Here is a 25,404-nt window from a genome sequence, read left to right as displayed (position 1 = left end):
TTGTCTAATCAAATTATTATAGTATTGATTTTTATCAGTTCAGAATCAATTCCCACTTGGGCCACTATTTTTCAATTCAATTTTATTTATATAGCGCCAATTCATAACAGAAGTTATCTCATTGCACTTTTCCTATAGAGCAGGTCTAGACCGTACTCTTTATAATATTAATTACAGAGACCCAACAAATCCCACCATGAGCAAGCACTTGGCGACAGTGGCAAGAAAAAACTTCCTTTAAGAGGCAGAAACCTTGGACAGAACCAGACTCAATGGTGCAATCCTCTGCTGCCGTGTTACAAAAGTTTTGCAGGCAGTGCAGTAGGCCGTTTCTCAACATGCACTGTCTTCCTGTTGGTGTAGACTACATGTAGCCTGTCTCATTTTTTTCATTGGTGAAATAACGACATTTCTGAATCAGCTGCTCAAAAACAATCAAAGAAATAAAATGGATAAAACTAGCAGGGCAGTATAACTGTTTATGGTTGAGGTCCAATCACAAATGAAGCAGAGGACAGTTGACCAATCCCCTTTCCCTGAACTTTGTGTTCAAAGAGTAAACAGAGTGGGCTGAAAGTTGAACTTGTGCGCGTGCACGTGTCCGTGTGCTTGAGTGTGTGTAGGCGTGACTCCCCCTGTAGCCTATAAAACCTCTCCAAGAGTGCACAGAGATATAGAGAACACATAGTGAGTTTGTGTTGTTTAGGTTTATTTTTTCCTGAAGACAACAGCTAAAAGAGTAGGAAACTTCTCCAGGTCGGACAACCATGATGTTTCCCTGCAGCGCTCTTTCGCCTCCTCTCTACCCGGGCTTACTGCGTCCCCCTGCGGCTCTCTCCTCGCCCCTGACCCGGTCACTCCCTTCAGGCTTCCTAGTAGAAGATCTCCTTCGATTAAGCCAGCCTGTCAGCTTCGTACATCGGACTTTCTCTTCCAGAAGTCCCGGGGACCTTCTCCCGCTCAGCCCCGGGCCGGGCGCCTCTCCCCGGGCGTTGGGACCCAGCACAGAGCTGTCTGTGCTTCAGAGCTCCAGCCAGCCGAACCGCAGTAGCCCCGGCTCTCCGCAGGCTGCCTGCCCGGACTCCGGCTACCTCAAGTTCGGCGTCAGTGCGATACTGGCACCATCTACACGGAGCGGTGAGTATGAGGAAAAAACTGGATGATGATGGATAGCTTATGATTTGTATTACAGTACTATAGCTACTGTTAGAAATAAATAATACAATATACCAAAATATGTACGTATGTATTTATTTATGTTTTTAATTATTATTATGTATAGGCCTACTTTTTAAAAATCTTACAATATATCTACAATATCAACTCCAATGCACCTTTTTCCCACTGAGGCTTGCAAATTGATGCTACTCTCTCACTATTATTGACAGATAAACATATAGTGTATCAGAATATTGATTATAGCAAAAATAGGAAACATATATTGATTCTGTTAACTCTGTTGACTCCATAAAACTGTTTGCCCAGTAAATTAGTTAATGGTCAATAAATTAACATGCATTAGACTTAAAATGATATTTAGCAGCATGCTGAGGTGCATCAGATATGAATGTGTTTTTATATGTTTTTCCTAGGTACAGTTATTACTATATTTGTTATTAAAATATTTTATGAAGCTATAATTCCTTTTTATTTACCCTTTTGATACATTGATATATTTTTCTGTTCATATTATTTCTCCTGCTTTGAAATAGCACAGATGTCAAGTCAATTTGTGTTATTTTTCTGCTTGCTCCTCAGTACAGAGTCTTCAGACTAAGTACTTCCCTTTGCCTTTCTTTGATGGAAGCCTCCATCCTTTCATCAGAGCTTCCTACTTCACAGGTTGGTGGACTTACCCGTGCCATGTATTGACATTAGTAGTTTCAAAACTCCAAGACAGATGGCACTGTTCATTTACAGCTGATTTATGTGTGATTTTGATAGTTTCCTCACTTCTTTATAAGAGAGACGTATCACTTTATGTTGGGCACTAATCTGAGGATATATACCTCATTTTCACTTGGGCATTCAGCTCTTATCTACATCTGTTTACAATATAATGCACAAACAGGTGAAATCAGCATTTTTCTGCCACTAAGTGGGGTTGCATGTCAGCTGTGTCTCAGCTGCAGACCCAGAGATCTAAATATGATGCCATGATGGAGAACACCAAATACTAATACTCATATAAATACTAATAATAAACGCAATTGGCACAGTTTGTGATTTGCTGAAAGGCAATTTGATCAATTTGCAATCAGGGATTGATTATCAATAGCTCACTTTCTGTACTTTGGTCTGGAACAAAAACTCCTCAGTCAGTGGAATTTCATTTTCCTCTGCCTCACCCAGTGTTTCAGTGATGAGTAAACAAACAGCATTACAACACTTTTCATCCACAGAGAAATAAATGGAGTGGTTGTTAGGCTAAAAAAACAAATCCAAATATTTATGTTTGAGTAAGAAACCACAAGCTTGTAATAATGGTAAATAACTCATGGCGCCACCATATGTGCATTACAGTACATTCAACATGTCTATGATACAATGAACATTTCAAACTGATATTGATGAACATATTAATTAATTCGCTGATATATCTGATTAATACTTGACTTTAATTAAAAATAAGACAAGTGTTTTCTTGGTGGAAGGTAATCTCTGACTAGACATACTCAAGAGATACTCATGTGTTTGAAATACTTTTTCACACAAAGCACACTTCTGTGGGAGAAAACGTTAAAAATAATGAAACTGAATAGGCCTTCAAGCCTCCAATTCTGGCTATTGGCAAACTCAGCACAAAGAGTTTGGATTTTACAGCATCTGTAATCATATGTGAAAACACATTTTACCAGCAGATGAAGATGGTGAGGTCTCAGTCGGCTGTTTAGAGGCGTTGTCAGCCTTTTAGCATGGGAATACCCCGGACAGCTTGGAATCAGCTCTGCCAATTTAAAGGTCTATTTAGGCGACGCACTGACTGCTGACATTAGCACCAGTTGTCCTAATCTACAAATTGGTCCAGTTTGTCACGCTCTAAATATATTAGTGCCGTTTGTCATGGTCTAAATGTGAGGCGGGTATCTTCCCAGCTCAGGAACTCAGCGCCTCTTCACGCACCGTCGTTTTCCCACCAAGCCCCTCTGCCTGCCCACAAAGCTCCCAGCACCGTGACCAATAGGAGCCAAAAACCACACACACACACACACACACACACACACACACACACACACACACCTTGAAGATTTGTTGCTCACAAGATCTCTGTTAAATTCACAGGTTTGAACCCGGATTTAATTAGATTTATTTTCCAACATTGACCAGCATATCGGTCATTTCAATAATATATACAATATATATTTTTATATATTTATTGGTAATAATACTTACATGCAGGTGTATAACACTGTGAACAGCCCTAAGCTTTCTGAATCCTTGAGTGAAGACTCTCTATTAGCTCGACATTATACAGACTTGTCTTTAATGGGCCTGTAATATACTGGCCTGTCGACGGCCTTTTCCACTCAATTCATTACAACACAATCACCTTTCTCTATGCATTTGCAGCCTATACAATTCCCATTCATGCTTCATTAGAGGCAGTGTGAACTGATCTTTGGAGAGCCCGTCTCATTAGCATAGGCTCTGTTTCCACTGCTGGACAAATTGGGCTTTAAACACCAGATTGCAGCAGAACAATATTATGGGTAGCATCAGGGAGCCTGTGTGCTGATGATGGAAACAAGAAGGAATGACACATTCTGAGAACGCTGACAGACGTAAAATACACTCACCAAAAAATTAAAAAATTAAAAATCCAACTTTAGCAGACCTCAGCATAAACGCTTCTAGTTAAGTGAAATTCAAACTTGTATCCATTCAGAAACATTCTTTCAAACCAACTAAGATGGTAAGAAAACAAGAGCGTCAAGAAAATATGATTGGAAAAAAAAGTAAATATGATGGATGGATATATTGATTGATTAATTCCTTTGAATTCTAATGTTTTAGACACATTGAAGGCATACAGTAAATGAAAAAGAAGCACTCACCTTACATCTAAATGGCATTGAATATAAAATAAAATGGTAGCAATTGCCAATTACTCTCCACAATCACATTTTTATGTTGTTATAAACAAACTGATCCAACAAAACATCTCTGCTGTATATTTTTACCAGTGTAAAACTGATAAGAATCAACCTGCAATCCGCATGCTCGAGATGGAAAAAGAAAAACTCTTTAGCAGAGGACAAAATTATAATTGTCTGAACAGTTGAAAATTATAAATGTTAATAATTGCTAATTTATTAAAATTTACAATGAATTGTGAAAAACAATTTAGCAGCTGATAATGAAACAACTGCAGGGTAAAGGAAAGCATGCAACAATATGACTCTAAACTGATATTATGCACTGACTCATAATCATTATCACATCCGCTGTTGGATTCATAATGGCTGCAAAATATTTTAACAAGTAAATCCAGAGTTAAACACATTTAGGCAGAAAACGGCTGCTGCAGTTCTCTCCAATCAGTGATGTCACACCAGCAGCAGCTTTCTGTGACATGTGATTTACTGCTGATGTATCCTTTAACTACTAATATAGTAAGAATAAACATAAGTTATATAATAATTTGCATGAAATGTAATGTAATATTTTTATGTTAAATATCAGATTATGGTTCATAAAGTGAGTTCTTAAAGCCGTTCATGGATACTGATCCCTACAGATGCTGCCTGTGACTGTCATTTCTGTTATAATGAGTGGTAAATGTCTCACCTATTTAACATTTAAGGCATGTAAATATAAATTAAAAGCCAATTTAATGGCTTGCTTTTAGATAATGACCTTAACTACAACTAGTTTAAGAAATTTTCCAGGACCTGCAGCACACATCTTATATTAAACCTACTAAAATATATATTTTTTTCATATATACAAAATGCAGCCTGATGACACTGGAGTCATGTCTTCTGTACTGTTTTAGCAACTAGGAGGTGTTCTGTAGCTAAAATTCACAATAATTTTAATATTTGTAGATGTAGTATATATTAAAATTTGACTACTTTTCAAACCAGTTGTCAAAACAAAAACAACTGATTTGTTTTTAAACCATAAAAATCCAACAAAAGAGCAAAAATATAAGTAAGAGAATGTCTTGAGAAGTTTTTAAACCAAGAAAATAAATAAATACATAAAACATTCACCACTGCCCAACTAGAATGTTATTCTTGGTAAAGGAGAGAAGGGTTTGAAACAACATTTAGACTTTTGTACCAGTATTTATTTACAGAAAACATATTGATCAGTTGAGTATATAAAAATCTCAAAGACTCGTTTTGGTGTTAGAATGGTGGTCAGAATTTTTTGAGGGAGAGCATTGGGGAATTTCAGATTTATGACTTCAGTACTTCTGAAATCCCAGCTACAGCCCTGCCTGGGATATGTTTTGTAGAAGAATCGGTATCCTCAAAGTTGGGTACAGGGACCCCAGGGGCCTTAATGAATTATATTTAATTTATTTTATATCATCAGCCAGTTACAGAATGCATAACAACTATTGTCCAATATGTTTCCATGGGCAAAATCAGATCAAATGGGGCTGGCTATTAAGCCTCTACTCTGTCTTGTGTTTTGTCCTTCCAGCCTCCTCCACTGTGATTCCTGTCCCGGGAACGTTTTCATGGCCCCTGGCCCAGAGAGGGAAGCCCAGGAGGGGCATGCTGCGGCGGGCTGTGTTCTCAGACCTCCAGAGGAAGGCCCTGGAGAGAACTTTCCAGAGGCAGAAATACATAAGCAAACCAGACAGGAAGAAACTTGCCAGTAAACTGGGACTTAAAGACTCCCAGGTACACACCAAGGACTATTTGATTTTGTTAAACTGGCTTGTAGGGATATTTTCTGTCCATTTTGTACCCCAATCCAGCTGTGAACACGGGTGATCGTAGTGGTGAGGAGGTCTGTGATATTGACATATTGTTTTTTTCTGTGTCCTGTGAAGGTGAAGATCTGGTTTCAGAACCGCAGGATGAAATGGAGGAACTCCAAGGAGAGGGAGCTACTGTCGACAGGCGGCTGTCGCCAGCAGACCCTTCCCACCAAAACCAACCCCCACCCAGACCTCACTGATGTAGGCAGCACCTACTGCCACAGGCTGGACAGGACTGCACCCACCAGCCAAGTACAGCTGAACAGCCAGGAGTCACATCTTCTTCACCACCACCACCATCATCATCATCATCATCATCACAATCCTTCCTCTCCGTCACAGTCCAGCAAACAGTCAGAGCACTCAAAGTCAGACATTGAAGAAATCACAGTTTCATAAGACCTTGCTACAAGATTCAGACATCTGAGTTGTAAAGGATGCCAGGAGAAAAAAAGAGTTATCAAAGAAACTGGTGAATGGAAAAAAATACCAGAAATGTTTGAATTTGTTCTGTACATAGCTGTATTTTCTCAGGCTTTCAGTGCCATATTTCTGTACAGTGTTGTTTATATTACTTTTATATGCAGTTCAGTATATCTTTATACAGTAAATAAGGTATACTGAGCTATTTTAGATATTTGTAGATTTAAATGTTTAAATATACAAATTGTTCTTTCCATACATATTTGTATTCTTTATATTTTCTCAAATAAATATTGAAAAGTCTCATTTAGTATTAATGTTAAGTGTCCTACTGATATGAAACTACTGGAACATTAGCATTAAGCTTAATTTGTAACTCTGTGGGCATCTAATGTCCTGTCAGCATTAGCTATAGCTCCAACATATTTTAAAATAAACACTATAGGCTGTTCTAGACAACATGAGATTAGACCCGTCTTCAACCTTAAACCAAAGCTAAGCTAATGACTAACAGAATCATGTTGTCTCTTAAATCTCATTCCTGTGTCCTCATAAAGTTCAGACTGCAACTGTGGTTTAGTCTAAACCCAGCTACTGTGCGGTATCTGAGGTTTAACTTCAACCTACTGCACCAAGGTTTAAGATCATAGAGCTCAATATAAGCACCGATTTCTGCAGCTCATATAATTTATCAATTTCTAAGTTTCATTGTTTATGGTCTGATAAAAGCAACATTATCATACGTGTCAACTAATTGTGTTATTACATTTTAAAGGTGTCTCATCTGTTCATTTTTGACTCCAGAAAGAGGGTTGCTAATTATCTGACAAATTGAAGAAGTCATTTATAGCAAACCATGTTTTAATTAATGAGAATACCACAAGCCCAGTGCCTGCAAGGGGGACAGGAGGTCAGCTCATCAGTGACATAAATAGGTGAGCTGTTCATTCACCTGGCTGAACAGTTGGGGGAAAAATAAACATATCTGTATTATAAGACCAGCTCCCACTGCAATTTTGATGTATGGTGATATATTTGACAGATTACTTATACTGCAGTAGCTTTTAAGGGCAGAATGTTATGTTGTAAGCAGAGTTTTGGGAACATCCAGCTGACACTGGTTAGCTGAGCTGAGAGACTTTAAGTTATGGTATGGACACAATATTTCAGAAATTCAGGGACTTCAATGTGCAGACCTGATAAGTAATACATCAAATTTTACATATAATTCTTAACTTATGGGGCTTTTTTTCCTATCTTTATTCATTCAAAAGCACGGTCTTTCAATTTGAGTGTGACTCAATTTCATGTTCAGATTTTGTAATGCTTTCCCTCAAAACCCTTCCCTAAATACAATTGCTTGCGCTTAGATTTTCTCTGCTTCTGCTCAGACTGTGCGCCTCCACTCAGACAGATTTTCGCTTGCACAGATTCAGCCCTTCTCCGTCTGCTCTCAGACTTCTGCGGTGCTCTCTGATTTTTTTTTTTTCGTGCAACAACCCTGTCAAAACCCCCCAACCAACAGAATACCAGGTGTAGTGTGGTGATGACCAAATTAAATGTTCCCTACCTCGCTGCGGGAGACCTGAGAGCAGGTGTTCAGGAGCGCACAGCAGCAGCCTGAGTGCAAGGAGAAAGGCTGAAGCTGGAGCGCAATAAATCCGAGTACAAGCATACAGTTGTGAGTTCAGACCACCGCCTGGCTCCCGCTGCTCTGCCAACAACGCTGGCAAAAGACTCGTGGAAGTTCTGATGTAGATCAAATTACTTGGTCTTGCAAACTTTATTTTAAAAAAGAAGCCACAAAGCAAACAAGCATGTTGATTGGTATTTGTGCAGACTGACCACAAGTAGGGTTTAAGTTAACCTCATAAAATCTTTTAAATGTGAAGGCACTGTTTTGCATGTCAGACACCTTGGTCAACGCATCATTTTTTTTTTTTTTAAATTATGTCCCTGTACCCAAACAGGGACCCATCGTAGATTATTGGGGAATCCGCTACAGTAATTATCAGCCTCTCCTCCATTTTGCTTGGGAATTAATATTTGGTCGGAACCAAAGTTAATCGATTGTGTTCACTGGAGTTCTCTCGAGTGGAGGACTTCTAAATTCTGGTTGGTTGACGCCGAACCGCGTCATAGCTCATTACCATAAAGTTGCCCATACTTCAACTGTCCTCGACGCGCCGCCGGCTCACACATAAAATTAATGACTTCCGGTCACTTTGACGCGCTGCCCCAGTGGCGGTCTGAACGCACAGTAAGCACAAGCAGGGGATATTTGAGTGTGAAGGCAGGATTTGGAGGGAAAGCATTACAAATCTGAACGTGAAATCAATGAGTCATGCTTTCAAATGGAAAGACCACGCTCTTGAATAAAGATAGGAAGACAAAAAAAAAAAAAAAAAGCCCCATACGTTGGCAGCCAATGGAGAGGCCAACACTGGAGTAATGTGCTCCCTGCGATTTGTCTTTGACTGCTGCAACATTTTGAACTATCTAGACAAGCTCCTTGGTTAATTATATTACAATACTTTAGTCCAATAGACGCAAAAAGCATGGATCAGCATGGATGTCTGACCCTAGAAGTATTTTATTGGGGGGGGGGGCTTTAAGGGGCAAGTTCCTGTTTAGCTCAGTCAGTTATAAACTGTAGCTCAGCTGCTAAGTGACACAGCAACAGCCCCCCACCAGACTACAGTAAAATGCATATGAAAAAAAAAATATATATAAACGAGATGCAGTTATTTTAGATTCATTTACATAAAAATCAGCAAACTCAAAAGATGGATTGTAAAAAAACAAAAACAAGACTTTATTGCTATTGTTCACTATGGATTATACAAGAAAAGCTGGAAAGCAACAATGTAAGACTAGGCTACAGAACAGATGACTGGCAGGGCCATCATCATCGGCGTATTCATCAGAAAAACAATGTCTTAATTAAACAGTGTTTTATTAATGCAAACTTTATTTACATGAAAAAATAAAAACAAATCACTGACTTCATGCCATGCTCTTTAAGCCTACAAACACAACAGAGTGGCTGCTGTTAAATAACTGAAAGGAGGTGTTAATGGGGGACATTACATAGAGTATTTACAGCCAAATGTCAACCCACAGTACAATCCAACAAACAGCTTAAAAACACACACACACCTGTCTACAGCTCTGCTTGGTCTGGACCTGAATGAAGCAGCTCAGCTGGCTATAAGAGGGGACAGATTAAATCCTGATTGGCTGAAAAGCGACAGCAGGTTGCACTAAATTTTGTCACTAATCCTCCAAAATAAAAAGCAGTAATTTTTAAGCCTGTACCACCTTAAGTCTGCAGGTTTTCATCACAGCCAAAAAATACAGTTGATCATTTCGAGTTTGGCTGGGAGGCAAAATCTGAAAACTTTTTGCCCTCTAAAATCTGTGGTTTTCAATCCTCCTTCGATTTCAAACAAACTCTCACCAGAAGGCCACAAAACACTTTCAGAATAAAACTGGACAGATTGCCTATGTAACCTTGACCAAACATTTAAAACAAAGAACTTCCTTCAGCATCAGCATACAGCTGTGGCCTTGTCAGTTTGAACGCCATCAGGGGCAGAAAAACGACAGAGGGCTTGATGTCACTGTGTAAATGCAGTTCAACGTATTTTGTGGCTGTATAGACAGAGCAAAAATGTCTGAAATGGATATCAGACACTTTATTGATGATGAAGTAAGTGCTGGAGCTTCAATGACCGTGTTCAGCCACAAGGGGGAAGTCACACGCTGTATTTATACAGCTACAAATTTGACTTCAGCTCTTTACAGCAGTGATTCTCCATACAAACAAAGCACTAGTAATGTGGTACGTCACGGTAAAACAGGAAGAAACAACATTTGACTTTTGTTTTTTACTGCAACCACTGAAAAGCGCTTCATAACAGTTAAGTGGTTAACCTTTAAGTATGTACAAACACATTGTGTCGAGACACTAAAACAGAGATGGGGAGAGTAAGTTCACTATTTTATTATTATAATACAGTGAAAAGTGTTTACAGGAGAGTGGAGGGCACCCTGAAAGAGAAGGCTGGGGCGGGATAGGAGGGAGGGTGGGGTGGGTGTGACAGTTTGTTCATCAAGATGAAACTGTACAGACTGAGAACAACAGCTTTTCATATTTTTTGCCTTGATGGCTGACACATGAAAATGACGAAAATTACTTGATGTCTAAATAGAACATCTTTCTGATAAGTTTTAATAGTAGCTAAAAACACTTGGATGGTTTGCAGTGTGTGTGTAGTAGCTAAAAATCCCAGACACAGCCTTAACTACAATCAGAAATGAAACGCACCCTAATCTAATAACTTACAGGCACAGTGGGTGGAGTCAGGTTCAAACTTGAGGGTGTGTTTGTCTGTTGCTACCTGGTTTGTTGATACAGAGGGGTGGGCGTTAGTGCTTTCTATTTCCATTTACCAGAACATGAATATAAACACAAAGTGAGTTAAAAAGAGGATGTTGTATTTTCTACCAGCTGAAATCCACAAGCTTTGCGGAGGAGATGAGGTGCTCCTTACTGCCGATTGCTCTTTATTCTCTCAAGACGTTTCTTCAGGTCGTCCAGGTTGGCTGCCGGTGAAGCCGAGCGGGGGTGTGCATGTGTCGGGGAGTGTGCGTTGTGTTCCTGCTGGTACAATTCTCTGGACTCTTTGAGCTGAGACAGCTTACTGTGGAGCATGTCAGTGGAGGAGGCCACCGACGGCTTAGAGGATAGCAGGGAGGAGATGGGAGGTCGCTGCTGAGGCTCGTCCTCGCTTCCTCCGACACCCTGCCGCAGGTGGAGAGAGGAAGAAGGTGAAGAGATACGTTGGCTTCTATTATGTGAATACAGTAAATATTACTCAGGAATGTTGCTGTTCAAACTGTGCAAACATTAAAGCTTAAAGAGCAACTTGGGGGTTGGAGACCTTTGTGATTCAATGTGTAGGAAAATGATGGCAACTACATTTTCAAAAATTAAAGGAGGACAAACCTGAATAAAAGAGGAGAAATATATCAAATAAAGATGCTTCCTTGTACCAGGGCTCACTGAATGGTTAGGTGAGTATGAAAATTATGTGAATAAAATGCTACAGCCTTTACAGTCACCAGATCTCAACCCAGTTGAACACCTATGGAAGATTATGGACCAACATGTAAGACAATGCTCTCCACCACCATCCAGGAAGTAAAATGCCACGTCGGACTAGTAATTCAACTCTCAAAAAAAAAAAAAAAAAAAAAAAAAGAAGAATGAAGCGGAGCTGATGATGGAAGTAGCTAGGGAGTGAGCCATCTCACTTCTTTCTCATCTCTGTTCTGCTGTTCACTGACTTCGCTCCGTGTGTTTGTCATGTGCAACTCTCAACAGAGAGGCCGCAGTGGAGACAGTACCAGGTGCGAAGAATACTCGAGCTGACGACACCTACGCTCATTAATGTAACTGCAATAAAACCTTTGTGAGTAAAAAAGCTAATACTTTATCAATACACCTGTTCAACAAGCGTAAACATGTAAACATGTAGCAAAGTAATATTTTAATCTGCTCTGTCTGCAGTCTCTCATCCTCCACCGCTATGTTTTACACAACAACAGCGCACGCTACCTTGGCTAATAGCGAATTGTTACAAACAAGCTAAAACAAAAGCTGTCTGTATGTAGTCTAACTGTTTAAATTTGGCAAACTCTTGTAAACTTAGCTGCTGGCTGAGACAAACCAGCCCCTCCTCCCTCTACCAGCGGTACCTGCAGGCAGTAAGTCACATCAGAGGAGGACAGAGGACAGGATGAATGACTGATACTGACTAATGTCTGTGTTCTTCATTGTTTCTAAACTTCACTCCGTATTGTGATGTCAGGATTATTTTGTTCATTATTATTAAAGAACAGTTTAGACCTGCTCTATAGGAAAAGTGCAGTGAGATAACTTCTGTTGGCGCTATATAAATAAAAATTATTAAATAAATAAATATTGACATTTGATTTGTTTGTGTGACTTTGCTGTTGTAAGCATTACTGTTGTTGCTCTAGAAACAACATTTAGTTAGGCTATATTTAAAATATAAATAAATTCTAATCCTGTTCTGATTCTTTTTTTTAAATATTTTTTAAAAAGCAATTATTTAGTAATGGGAAAAAAACAAACAAGAGTATCGATAAAAGAACCAAACCGACACGAGTATCGATAAGAGTAGTAGTATCGGCGAAGCCACACAACCTGGACGCCATTAAAAAAAATAAAAATAAAAATAATAATAATAATAAAAAAAGCTCAGTCAAAAAAATAAATAAAAAATTATCTTACCAGAACCCATGCACATGCGCAGTACCGTTCAGGCAGTCATGAGAAAATGGCAGCGGGTAAAGAAAGTTCATGAGCTGAAGAGCAAGCGAGCATTTCTATTATCCTGGAAACAGGAGTTTAGTTGTGTGGCGTGAGAGGATGTGGGCGAAACTAACCATACCATTTCAATATGCAAGAATGTTTGTTGCTTCGCATCTATGATATACTGTGTCCTTGTTCTGATTCATTTATTTAAATAAAAGATTAAACATGACAATTAACTTTAGTCTTTGTTGTTATTTGATAACCGCTAATAAATAATATGTATAGGGGTGAGTAAAAATTGACTTAGGGCAAAAAAAAAAAAAAAAAAAAAAAAAAAAAAAAAAAAAACGATAAAAACAGTAACGTTGAACCCTTACATCAACATAACACCATATGATATAATATAAACTTTTAGCGTCAGATCTATTTGGTGATGTCTGTGAATGTCTCTGATGCTATATGTCCTTTTCTTATGTCTGACTGTGTTTGCTTTTGCAAGAGAGACCTGAGTACAGCACATAGAAAGAAAAACTAGCAGTATGGCAGAGCCTTTGGCAGAAAAGCTAAGAAGCGTCCAAGAATAGTTTCTGATGCTCCAGATTAAAAAAAAAAAAAAGAAACTCCAGAGGAAGGATTTCAGTCAAAAAAACAAAAAGAAAGAAAGAAATTGATCGACAGTGAGGACAAACACGGATAACCAATGGTGTCGCTTTTCGTCATTGGAGAGCGCTGAAAGAAGAGAAGGCACTGAGGGCAGACAGGGATGTTGTGTTACTGCTTTTGGACAGGTTGGTATTTGTGAAATACGTGTAGTAGGCTATGTAGCTATTACATTTACTCTACCTATATAATGGATTATTGTCTTGGAACTGTCATGGAACTTTTCTGCTGAAACACAGGTAGCCTTAAGCATAATAAACTTTTATTTAAAGAGCAACTTGCAGGTTGAATGTTTTACTAAATTTATACATAACGTTTCCTGGTAATTATCATTTGGAGTCAAGTCAATGCAGGATTTAATGTTATACAAGACATAAGGACAGAAATTATGAGGAAATGTTAGGCGTTTTCAGCAATGCTCTTAAAAATGTTTTTCACACATCGCATCAAATTATGTAACATAAGGGAATCAGTTTCCTTTTGTCATATCTTCAAGAATATTGTTATCGCAGAAATACTTTAGGGCCATATTGCCCACCCAGGCTCTTATCACTACTGTCCACAGCAGCTCAGCGCTGTTGGTCTGGTCTGTATCTGTTCATAACAGCAGTAATAGTACACCTTGTAAATAATATTAAAACCATTTCACAAGCCTAAAAAGCATGTTTGTGTATAAACGTCTCCACTTATAGTTAAGAAGTGATCTGTAGTTATAGTCTCCGGTTAGCTTACACACATGGTTCCCACACCTTAAACATCAAATTCAAGAATTGGTGCATCCCCAGCGTACAGCAGTACTGATATCTGCGATAAGATAAAATCAGCCAAAAAATATCAGCCGTGCCGATGTTTCGATCAGGCTCTAATGTGTACTACAAAACCAAATCCCCAAAAGGCTGGCTGGGTACACAAATACATGGTGAGTGATCTAAATCACGACAAGTAACACTATCTTTAAGTCAATGTAATGCAACAGACTGATGTATGTATGTATGTATGTATGTATGTATGTATGTATGTATGTATGTATGTATGTATCTTCAGAGTGTGTATGAGTAAACTAACCCTGGAGGTGTTTTCCAGGCCTTGTCTCTGTCTGAGGATCTTGAGTCTCTCATAGTAAACAGCTGGTTTCAGCTCTTCACTGTTACTGCTCAGATTGGAGTCCACGCCATGCTGAGGGATCACTGCAGAGACATGCACTAACACAGTCACACAGCAATGTTACTATACATTCCTGACCATTCTGACCAAAACACACAGTGACAGCTTCCAGTTGTACCTGCTGAGGTCTGGATGCGAGCCTTGCCCTCTCTCTCAGACTCTATCATACGAAGGCCTCTCTCCACGTAGCTCTGGAAGAACTGGGACGTGTTTTTAAGGAAGGGCTCCAGGTCTGCATCCGAGTACTTCTGTTTGTACTCATACAACTCTGTCAAACCCTGAGAAGAGATTGGAGATTATTGAAACATGACTTAATGTTTTCTGGGCTATTTGTGATAATTAACCTTTTGTTTTCGGTCTGAGAAGTAAAAAAAAAAAAAAAAAAAGTCAATAACATAGTTTAAAAGGTTTTAAACTGCAACAAATAGTATGACAACAAATGATGAAGGCTGAGCTGACCTCTTTAGTGTTCTCCTTGGAGCCGATCTTCTTAAAGATTTCAGACAGAATGTCACTGACCTTTGCCTTTGACATCCGATCTTCCTGGGAACAAAACATAAAAAGACAAATTCATGTTAAATCTATCATCACAATTATGCAACAGAAATAATTTGATACACAGTCATTCTGAAGACAAGACCTACTGAATTTGTGTAAATCTTCACTTTTTCTTGACAAGAGCCTGATAAAATGTCCACTAAAATGTGTGTTGTTGTGAATTTGGTAGGTGTAGCTCACCGTGCGCAGACCAATCTTCTCGTTGCCACGGTCGCTCTTGAGTCCTGACAGGTTTCCAGAGTGTTTGACCACCCGCCTCAGATGGGCCTCCAACTCTGACTCATTACGATTCTCTATCATTGATAGGTGGTCCAGGATCTGTTTATCAGTGCAAAAATAATAAATAGATCAAAACTCAAGTAAAAAATAAATACAATTAACATAGCAGAACAACTGTGACCCAGTATCTAAACCATTTCACCAGTGAATTTAATTAAATGTGGTTCAGAATATAATTAAATACATTTTGTGTGTATTACCTTGGCCCCAGTGAGCTTGCAGAGTGTGTGTAACAGAGTCTTGAGGGTTCTGTGTGGGACGTCACTCTTGAGCTGCTTGAGTTTCTCTTTGGGGAAAACCTTCATGAAGTTGTGGACGTCCAGTAAGATCCGATCCAGGTTGATGTTGTTGATGGTCTCTGGGAGAAAGCGGATCATCCTCCACAGACACTGAACATACACAAACACAGGAGTATCAGTTTGAAGTGTATGATGTGCCATTTTAATGGAGAGTAGGGTCAGGACTAGTAGGACGTAGAATGTGTGGCTGTGACACTCCTTACCTTCATGACCAGTTCAGAGAACATGGGGGGACCAGCTGTGGTGACTAAACTGTCCTGAAGCAAAACCAGCAGAGCACTGTAGAGAGGCAGAAGGGAGAGAGCCAAGTGAACAGGTTAAAAACAACAACAATACTTATTTAGTTTCTTCTGGAATTCATTTTTGTTATTCTTGTCAGCATCTGCATGATAGACAGGCCGTGGGGGGCTAGGTCCATCCAAACAGGTCACTGTGCCTCCTCTGTTGAATACACACAATGACCTAATCTAAAATATTAATATAGTCTAATACATATTTGTAATGGTAGACTAAATACTGTGTAATTAAAAATAAATAAAAAATAAAAAGCACAACACAGTGGTAGTTTGCATTTAGGGACTATTACTTTAAAGAGGAACTTAATACAAGTGATTTTCCCAAAAAAATACATAGTGTGTTAAAACAGCTTTTTCTGCTCAAAATTAGCTTTTGTGTGTCTGTTCGGTTCAGCCGAATTCGCTTCTTCCTTTTCTAACCATGAGGTGAGGGGTGACATGCAACAAAGGGCCCGAGCCAGACTTGAATCCAGGCCGCTGCGGTAAGGACGTATGCGCTCTACCAGGTGAGCTACCGGGGCGTCCCATGGAGAGGTTTTTCTATGAGTGGGTCCCTGTTTAACTTTTACAGCTCAAGGATACACACAGTGCATTTTGGTGAGTAATGATGAATGTGAACATAATATATTTATTTACAAGGAAACTCCACAGGGCGCCTTTAATGTACATATTTGTGTGGAATAATTTTGTCAGTCAATTAGATTAAAGATGTCCTACAGATAACCAGCAGTATTAATTTCAATTCAATTTTATTTATATAGCGCCAAATCATAACATAACGTTATCTCAGGGAACTTTTCAGATAGAGCAGGTCTAGATAAATGGACTGCATTTATATAGTGCTTTTCTAGTCTACCGACCACTCAAAGCACTTTACAACACATGCCAACATTCACCCATTCTCTCACACACACACACACACACACACACCCACCCACACACGGCAGAGGCTGCCATTCAAAATGCCAACCTGCTCATCAGGAGCGGTTATGAGTTCAGTGTCTTGCTCTAGGACACTTTGAACAAGGAACCATCCGATTACTAGACGACCGCTCTACCTCCTGAGCCATGCCTTCTAGACCATACTCTAATATTATTTACAGAGACCCAACAATTCCCACCATGAGCAAGAACTTGGCGAAAGTGGCAAGGAAAAACTCCTTTTTAAACAGACAGAAACCTCGTACAGAACCAGGCTCTAACCGGTTGGGTATTAAATAAATACATGAAATATAATAACAGTCATGCAACATATTCCAAAAGCCCAATAATGTTACGGTCCTGATCAAATTAAGAGAAGTTTAATTTTGATGAGAACCATTTTTTTTCCCATACTAACCTGATCATGTTGGTCTGGTCAGACTTCTCTAGAACTCTGATTACCAGCAGGTTGACGGATCTGATGAGCTGCTGTCCATCTTCTATGTCTTCCACTCTGCCATCCAGCATCAGTGTTATCAGACCGTGCATCAGGTCCTTCAACACACCCATAGATGCCTCTCTGGCCAGGGACTCCATAGAGAACAACTGACAGAAAGGGACAAGAGGAGGTATATAAAGATGTTAGTGCCTCCTCATCCTCAGTGTCCACCTCAGGTTCTTAACCAACCTCACCAATGTAGTTACTGTTATTGACATATCATGTCAATAACAGTGTATGCTAGTGTATGTAGCAAAGTAGCAGCAGGCAGTGACTCACAGACAGCATGTTTCCTATGATGCAGCTGTACAGTTTGATGATGTCCTTCTTGTCCAGCCGATCGTCAGCCATGTGCGTGCTATAGATGAGCCTCAGCTGCATGAAGGTAGCGATGAGGAACTGATCAATGTGTCCTGACATGACTTCTGCTTTGTCCTCCTGCCGCAACACCTCGTCGATCTGCGGGGACAAACCACACACTTTTGAGCTCACCTCAAAGCAGCTATAAAAAGGATATATTTATAATATATCATGACAATGTAGGTTCATCACTATGAGCAACCCCTTTCACAGAGAGTTTACCAGAATTACCAGACTCTGCAGCTTCCCTCTGCTTTATAGCAAGTTTCAGCTCATTGTTTAGCTGTCGGTCCGCAACTTTACTGTTTTGGTTCACTCTCACTGCTCTCACTCTCAAAACCCACTGTACACAACCTGCTCAGCGCCAAACAGCCAACAGACAGTTAGCGAGTAGCTGATGAACATAGTGGAGCATTTAGCAGCTAAAGAACCAGATATTTCCCTCAGGAGTTGGTATAGATCAAAAACTGAGCTAAAAAAATAAAATAAAAATAAAGAATGAATATTGGACTTACATTCATCAGGTGGTCAAAAACATGACTTCGAATGAATATTAATGTTTCTCCATAACTGCTGGATATGTAAATAATAGTGTGTTACGTTTTTCACAGTATACCAAGAAATATACCAATTTAAGAGCTGCAATTTCTGAACGTGGCCCTACAAAAGATTCATACAGCTGTGTGTCTCCTCCACACTTCTTTCTATTTCTCACGGATATAGTAAAGTAACTAGCAACGTATGTACGAAGACAATGTTTCTATTCACGAACACAAACATTTTTTGATAAGGATTACTTAAATTTGGTTATCAAAGAATTATGACCAAGATACAGGGTTGGACATTTTACATTTGAAAAATAAAAAAGGACTAACTTTGTTATACTGACAGTTTCTAAATTACCTCAAATATATTTTAAGCATTTCTCTGATTCCATTTCTTGTTACTTATTTGGCCAACATCTACACCAATACTGATATCTGTGATAAGAATTCTAAGCAATGATTACATAACGGTGAGATTCAAGGCTTGAATGACAGGTGTCTGCCTGTCACAGTAAGTTGTGGTGGTTCCAGCTTGCTCCACCTAGGTTTCACCTAAAGTCTATCAATAATAATAATAATAATAATAATAATAATAATAATAATAATAATAATAATAATAATCATCATAATCTCACAGTGAGCAAATACCGTAGTAATTATTCTGTAATATTATGAGTGATAATATTACAGAAAGTGCACATGCGCCAACGTGCATGCTGCCTGTTGCCGTTACTCCGTCTCGTCATCTTACTTTTTCCAACTTTTAGCTTTCCCTTTTCTTCAAAACTTGAGTAACTTGTGTGTAAGTATAATTTAAATTACGCTCTTTACGAAAATGAGAGTAGAAAGTGTTTCGGTATTTTTTTTTCGCCATGAAACTTCTTCTCCTGCTACTTGGTCAGGGCACCGCTGCAGAACAGCTGTTTGGCTGCATGTTTACACCAGGGAACAGCTGATCACTCTGAAGCCAAGCAGCATGGTGCCCAGGACAACTGACGTCCCCACTGAGATCTGGAGGAGGACACACCGAGGATGCAGAGGTGGAACTAAGCGGCGAGGGAAGAGAGGGGTGCAGACAAAAGAGACTTAAGAACAAGACATTTAAGCCGTGTCTGCCTTCTCTCGTCATGGGCAACGTGAGATCACTGGCGAATAAAATGGACGCGCTAACGGCGTTAGCCCGGAGTCAAACGGGGTTCCGTGAGTGTAATTTGATGTGCTTCTCAGAGACATGGCTACACCAGGATATCCCGGATCATAACGTTTCCATCGACAGCTTTCAGACTGTTCGGGCCGTCAGGGATCACACCTGGAGCGGTAAGCGGAAAAGCGGCGGGCTTGCCAACAGATGGTGTAACCCTGGTCAGGTTACTATCTTCCTGCTGAACCGCATCTACACTCACCTGGACAAGCCGGTGAGGATTGTGTTATTTGACTTCTCCAGTGCTTTTAACACCATCTGGCCAGCACTGCTAGGTGAGAAGCTGGCAGCGATGCAGGTGGATGCCCCCCTTGTGTCCTGGATTGTTGACTACTTGACTGGCAGACCACAGCACGTGCGTCTGAAGCATTGTGTGTTGGACAGCATGGTCAGCAACACTGGGGCCCCTCAGGGGACTGTCCTCTCTCTCTTCCTCTTCAGCATCTACACCACACACTTCAGCTACCACACGGAGTCCTGCCACCTTCAGAAGTTTTCTGATGACTCTGCTGTGGTGGGATGTATCAGCGGTGGTGATGAGACCGAGTACAGGGCTAGTGGTGGGGAACTTTGTCTCATGGTGTGAGCAGAACCATCTGCAGCTCAATGGACAATAAACTGGACTGGGCTAGGAACACTCAAGTACTTTACAGGAAGGGCTAGAGCTGCCTCTATTTTCTGAGGAAGCTGAGGTCCTTCAACATCTGCCGGACAATGCTGAGGATGTTTTATGAGTCTGCGGTGGCCAGTGCTATCCTGTATGCTGTTGCATGCTGGGGCAGCAGGTTGAGGGTAGCGGACGCTAACAGACTCAACAAACTGATCCGTAAGGCCAGTGACATTGTGGGGGTGGAGCTGGACTCTCTGTCGGTGGTGTCAGAGAGGAGGATGCTGGCCAAACTACATGCCATCTTGGACAGTGTCTCCCACCCACTCCATGACGTGCTGGTCAAACAAAGGAGCACCTTTGGTAAACCCACTTTGTACTTCACACTTATTTTATACTTATACCCACTTGGTACTTAATTTATTTTCTGACCTGTATTATAGTGTATTATATTTTTTGCTTAGTACTTCTATTCCTGTGTGCACCGACGTGATAGTGAGCTGCTGTAACAAAAAGAGTTTCCCCTCGGGGATCAATAAAGTATTTCTGATTCTGATAACAGGTTGTATTTCAATTCACCGTAACACTTTGGTTTGATCATTTGCAAGAGCAATCATAATTTAAAATGTGTTAGACCAAACTATTTTGTTATTTATATGCGTGTGTTATACCTGTGCCAGTGCCTGTATGCTGGTGTTAACGTCACCACTAGCCACCTGAGAGATGACAAAGTTGATGGTGGAGGCTGTGCTGTTGTGGAGGTCATCAAAGTGTGGAGAGACAGAACGCATCCTTTGAACACAAAAACACAAGCAATATTAATCACAATAAATATTAATTTCTGTATTTTTAATGCTCTACCCTCTAAGTGAATTGCGTATGTGCTTCAGTGTGTTGGATTTTGTTAGTCTGGTTGTGTTTCTGACTGTTTACTTGGGTTCGGGAATCATGATGGGCTCCAGCAGCTCATCCATGTTGTGTTGAACGAGGTCTGGCAGCTCACACACTCTGCTCTGGTCCATCTCAATCATGTCCAGGTCTAACTGGAACTCCTTGGGGATGGACTGGTGGGAGGACTCGCTGTGCAGGGCGTTCTGACGGGCTTGGCTGGATGGACGGGGGTGGACACAGGACAGTACATTTAGTCCAGTGTATTATCGATCAGGGCCTTTTAGCTCCAGTCCTGAGTGACAAGCTTTTACTTATTAGTTTGAGACCCATTCCTGTATCATAGAAAAAGCTTATTGGCTACAAATGCCTTTACCAAGTGGAAAAAAGCTTTTAAGTATGAGCTCATCTAGATGTTCAGCATTGAGTCTTCTATGCACTTAACTACAACCACTGGTTCCATTTAGAGAGGAGCTCCACACAAAATTATTCTTTTTGCGCCGTACACATCTCATAGACTTCGGTTAGCATATGTTAATACAGGTGATTTTTCAAACAACACACAATGTGTGTAAAAACTGCTTTTCTGCTCAAAATGATTTTGTATGTGTCTGCTTGGATTTGAACCCATCCATCCATCCATCCATCCATCCATCCATCCATCCATCCATCATGAAACAAACATTTTTGCTGGCAATATATTTCCTTTGATCTAAAACGAAACCAATTTCTGTGTGTGGTATTTTATTAGGGTCTTTTTAAATTTATATATATGTCATTTTCTGGGGTGTGTGTGTGTGTGTGTGTGTGTGTGTGTGTGTGTGACACCCTACTTTTACATATATCCTTTTACATATATCCTTCTTTGTCCCGTTAACCCCAAGTTGGCATCCACTTAAAAAATAACAAATCTCTAAAAAGATTGATGTACAAGAAACCGCCACAACACGTACACGTGTGTGTGGATATATATTTATATTAAATACTAGAAAAAAATGCTAGTGGTAACCTAATTCTAAACTTCATTCAGTAAAAACATTTTTTCAGCATGGCACTCATGGTTGCTATTGACTACCTCAATTGAAAGAATACTCTAGAAGGCTGTAATGCAACATTAATGTATGCTTGCTCTCACTGAATGCGACTCAGCACCCATAAACTGGCCATACTTCAGTATGGTCAACTAGCTAATGTTAGCATAGCTAGTCATAGCCAAAGTTGCTAGAGCTAGACAGACAATGAGAATGTGGACGGGGTCTATTTGACTGGTAAAAAAGGCTTGTTGTGGCTGATCAAAATAAAACTGCTAATAAAAAGGCAGGAGGCAAGAGAAACACTGTAATGACAGTAGTAGAAATAGTTAGCAGTGTTGTTACCATTAGAGTGTTTCGCCACGGTTTATAGTTAGACCAGAATACCGCACATCTCTACTTTAGGACTTAAAATGTTAGCTTGTCTAAAAGAATAATTTGTGAATACCAATACAGAACTGGGGTTTTCATATTTGTTCACTGATACATCAAATTTTGAGCATACCAAGACACTATAACAACCACAAAATAACTGCTATGTTTAGATGAATCACGGATCTACGTGAATGTAGGGATTATTTAGATTAGAAGGTATGAGGCTGTATTATGTTTCCATATATTCTTGACTTGCCTCACTGTAGATCTCGGTGGATGCTTAGTGACCCAGTACAACTGCTAACTGAGATTTATGATTGATGATTTATACTATTTGATTAATAGGATTTAAAAGCTTTTTACCAGTGTTGTGACTTAGTCTTCTTGTTTCTTAAATACAAATTTCACACCATAGAACCAACCAAAATTGTTTTGCCAATTACAAAAAAAAAAAAGGTTTAAAAAAATAAATAAAATCTATTGCCATCAATAGGTGAGTGACAAGTTCTTTTTGCAGCTGTCAAAAAGCTGATTTTTCAAGAATACAAAGTGTAAGACTAAGCAGAGGACAGTTCCAGGTTTACCATTTCCAGGTACAGTATACAAAAGTAAGATGAAAGGGTGATGGGTAAAGAAGAAAAATGAACTATATTTAAAAGTGACAGCAGGACATTTTGATCAGTAGTCTGGTGCTTTACCTACCAGGGGGAACAGGGGGGGAAAAGAATAGACCCTTATTCCCTACCAAGAAGCACTACTAAAACTCAAATGCCACAGAAATGTTTTCTGTTTATTTTTTTATGAATGAGTATTAGATTGCATTCAGAGTAGAGTTCTTACAGTGACATTATGTAGAAAAGAGGGGTGAGGAGGAAGAGGTACTCACATCCTATACGTGCGATACATTATTCTGCTCCAGAATGGAAGGTAAGCAGAACAGAGAAAGGAGGAAATCACACAGGAAGAAAAATGAAGGGTTAAAATGACAGACAGAAGGTAGGCAGCTGGAACACCAGCTAGCCAAAGACACATACACACTGAGGTTGGTTTCACAGACAGTGGATAACATTTTATGCGCCAATTTTCTTTTAAAAACAAAGTATCTGTGAGAGCAACCCAACATGCAATGACTCAGGCAAACAGGATGAGAAGAGAAGGACAGATTAGTTCGGAGCAGAAGACAAACATTCAAAAGATTTTTGGCATGAATCTAACTACAGTCAAGTCACAACAGTCCACAACATGTAGGAGTCTGTTATGGATCTGACAGATTAAAGAGGTGCTTGGTTGATAGAATGGATAACATGCTTATGAAAAACAGTTGAAAAGTTGGGTTTTAATACATTTCACATCAGACTACAAGACTTCTTAATTAAGAAAAGTCAACTATCAATTTGGAAGCATACTAATCTTCTGTCCGTAAAAGAATACGCTCCGCTGCTGCCAGTGAAATCACTCATTATCCACAGAGCTGTACAGAGACAGGTCTTTTGAAATGAAACAGACTGCGGACCAAGTTATTTTCTTCCCCCAACCAGGGTTGGCTTGAAGTGGTGCAGTGTGTGTTGGTTCGAAGTTGAATTCGGATTCTTCTGTGTATCGATTTTCCCCCCCAACCTCTAATGGTTATCTATTCATAGTTCCCTGTAGAAGCACCGTTTTCTGAAGGCATTTCCACAAATGGTAACAGCAAACTATTCAAACCAGATTTGCTTTACACCACTTTTAGACCCCATCCACCTAGTTTGTACTATTTGCAATTTTTGGTCTACCCTATTCATCCCTGTTTGTAATATTAAAGTAAGGCTTTGTAGGTTGCTTGATCTCTTCAGGAGTATCTACTTAAAGAACTTAAAATCAATATTGATATTTCTATTATTGATTTATGTCTAGTTTTACATTGGCAAGGAGGTAAATGTTTAGCATTAAAACATCAAGATATATAATAGGATTTATTTGTGCAATATTGTCATTCCAGCTCAAAAGAACCTCCAGTCCAGAGAACTTTATACAGTTGAATCTAATAGGCATTGTAACAAGTTTTAATTGCTCAGATGACTATTTAAAAAGGTTGCTATGGACTTATTGTCTGGATAATGTTTTTAACAATTTTGTCACCTTAAATGTGGCTAAATATGTTAACAGAACACCAGTCTTATATAATATAGTGTATATTAAAAAATATGATACATACAAAGTAAAAATATCTATTGCATCTATTTAGAATTAACTGCCACATTTTCAATAATGTTCTTTGGAAATTAATGTTGCTCATGCACTGAAGTTTTGCTCTTCAATATTATATATTTCGTGGTAAGCAAGTATTATTGGCCTCCTTTACTGGTTTTTATTTAGCTAACATATCCTGCAGCCCTGAGTCAGAGGTGACCTACTTGAGTTTGTTGGGGTCTTCCTGTGCAGGCTTGCGGAGGAAGGTGGCATTGGGGTTAGTTGGGTGCTCTCTCTGAGACCTCTCTGTTGCACTCTGCTTGGCAGGAGCTGCAGGAGTCTTCTTGGCTGAACGCTTGATTCTCTCCTCCAGCATGCTCATTTCTTTCTCTGACAACTGGAAAGAAGGGTGGAAAGAATAATGTAAAATTACACAGATATCCAGAGTACGTTGTGGGGTCGACCCCATATGTATGACAATAGTAATTCTTACATTTCCTATTAGTTTGTAGACTTGGTCCCCACAGACGTTGTAGACGGCCACCACAGTGTTCAGGGCAGCATTGCGGACAGATGTGTCTCTGTCACCGATGTGAACGGCAATCTCCTTCAGAGATTTGGCTGGTGTTGGTTGGCATACATTCATCCCATAGCCCTCTATCAAACAACCCAACTCCTCTAGACATTCTGAAGACAGGGAGGAAACCACAGAAACAATGTTATTAGAATTGTTTCTGAATACTTCTCTTCAAATACTTTTTCTTCCAATAGTTCTCCATCACTAAGCCTTATAATCTTAAAGTACAGGTTTGGACAGAGATTAGTGCAGCTTTAGCCAGTTAGCT

The 25,404-nt window shown here is 39.6% G+C and overlaps 2 protein-coding genes across 6 annotated transcripts in view; one reads left to right on the top strand and one right to left on the bottom strand.

Annotated features, from left to right (window-relative positions):
* The first annotated feature begins 276 nt into the window (after positions 1-276).
* LOC122874475 (homeobox protein DBX1-B-like) lies at positions 277-6,664 on the top strand. Its single transcript, XM_044192375.1, has 4 exons — positions 277-1,137; positions 1,759-1,842; positions 5,656-5,858; positions 6,011-6,664. Exons 1-4 carry the CDS (start codon positions 768-770, stop codon positions 6,335-6,337), a joined length of 984 nt encoding a protein of 327 aa, XP_044048310.1. The 5' UTR covers positions 277-767; the 3' UTR covers positions 6,338-6,664.
* A 2,636-nt stretch (positions 6,665-9,300) lies between these two features.
* The window catches only part of ckap5 (cytoskeleton associated protein 5), a 51,542-nt gene continuing 35,438 nt past the window's right edge, over positions 9,301-25,404 (bottom strand). For 2 of the 5 annotated variants that reach the window (XM_044192370.1, XM_044192374.1), the window contains 14 exons: positions 25,053-25,246; positions 24,784-24,956; positions 23,277-23,300; positions 21,030-21,203; positions 20,768-20,888; positions 17,663-17,842; positions 17,303-17,490; positions 15,871-15,946; positions 15,569-15,757; positions 15,270-15,407; positions 14,991-15,074; positions 14,650-14,809; positions 14,433-14,569; positions 9,301-11,168 (listed from right to left, as the gene is read on the bottom strand). In XM_044192370.1, coding sequence (XP_044048305.1) covers positions 10,914-11,168; positions 14,433-14,569; positions 14,650-14,809; positions 14,991-15,074; positions 15,270-15,407; positions 15,569-15,757; positions 15,871-15,946; positions 17,303-17,490; positions 17,663-17,842; positions 20,768-20,888; positions 21,030-21,203; positions 23,277-23,300; positions 24,784-24,956; positions 25,053-25,246 — 2,093 coding nt within the window. In that variant the 3' untranslated portion in view covers positions 9,301-10,913. The remainder of the gene's footprint in view (positions 11,169-14,432; positions 14,570-14,649; positions 14,810-14,990; positions 15,075-15,269; positions 15,408-15,568; positions 15,758-15,870; positions 15,947-17,302; positions 17,491-17,662; positions 17,843-20,767; positions 20,889-21,029; positions 21,204-23,276; positions 23,301-24,783; positions 24,957-25,052; positions 25,247-25,404) is intronic. The other 3 variants (XM_044192371.1, XM_044192372.1, XM_044192373.1) reach the window with 3 other exon arrangements.

Source organism: Siniperca chuatsi, linkage group LG4 (genome assembly GCF_020085105.1).
Source record: "Siniperca chuatsi isolate FFG_IHB_CAS linkage group LG4, ASM2008510v1, whole genome shotgun sequence".
Classification (NCBI taxonomy): domain Eukaryota; kingdom Metazoa; phylum Chordata; class Actinopteri; order Centrarchiformes; family Sinipercidae; genus Siniperca; species Siniperca chuatsi.
The sequence above is the reverse complement of the archived record's forward strand: the minus strand, read 5'-3'. Positions and strand labels throughout refer to the sequence as shown.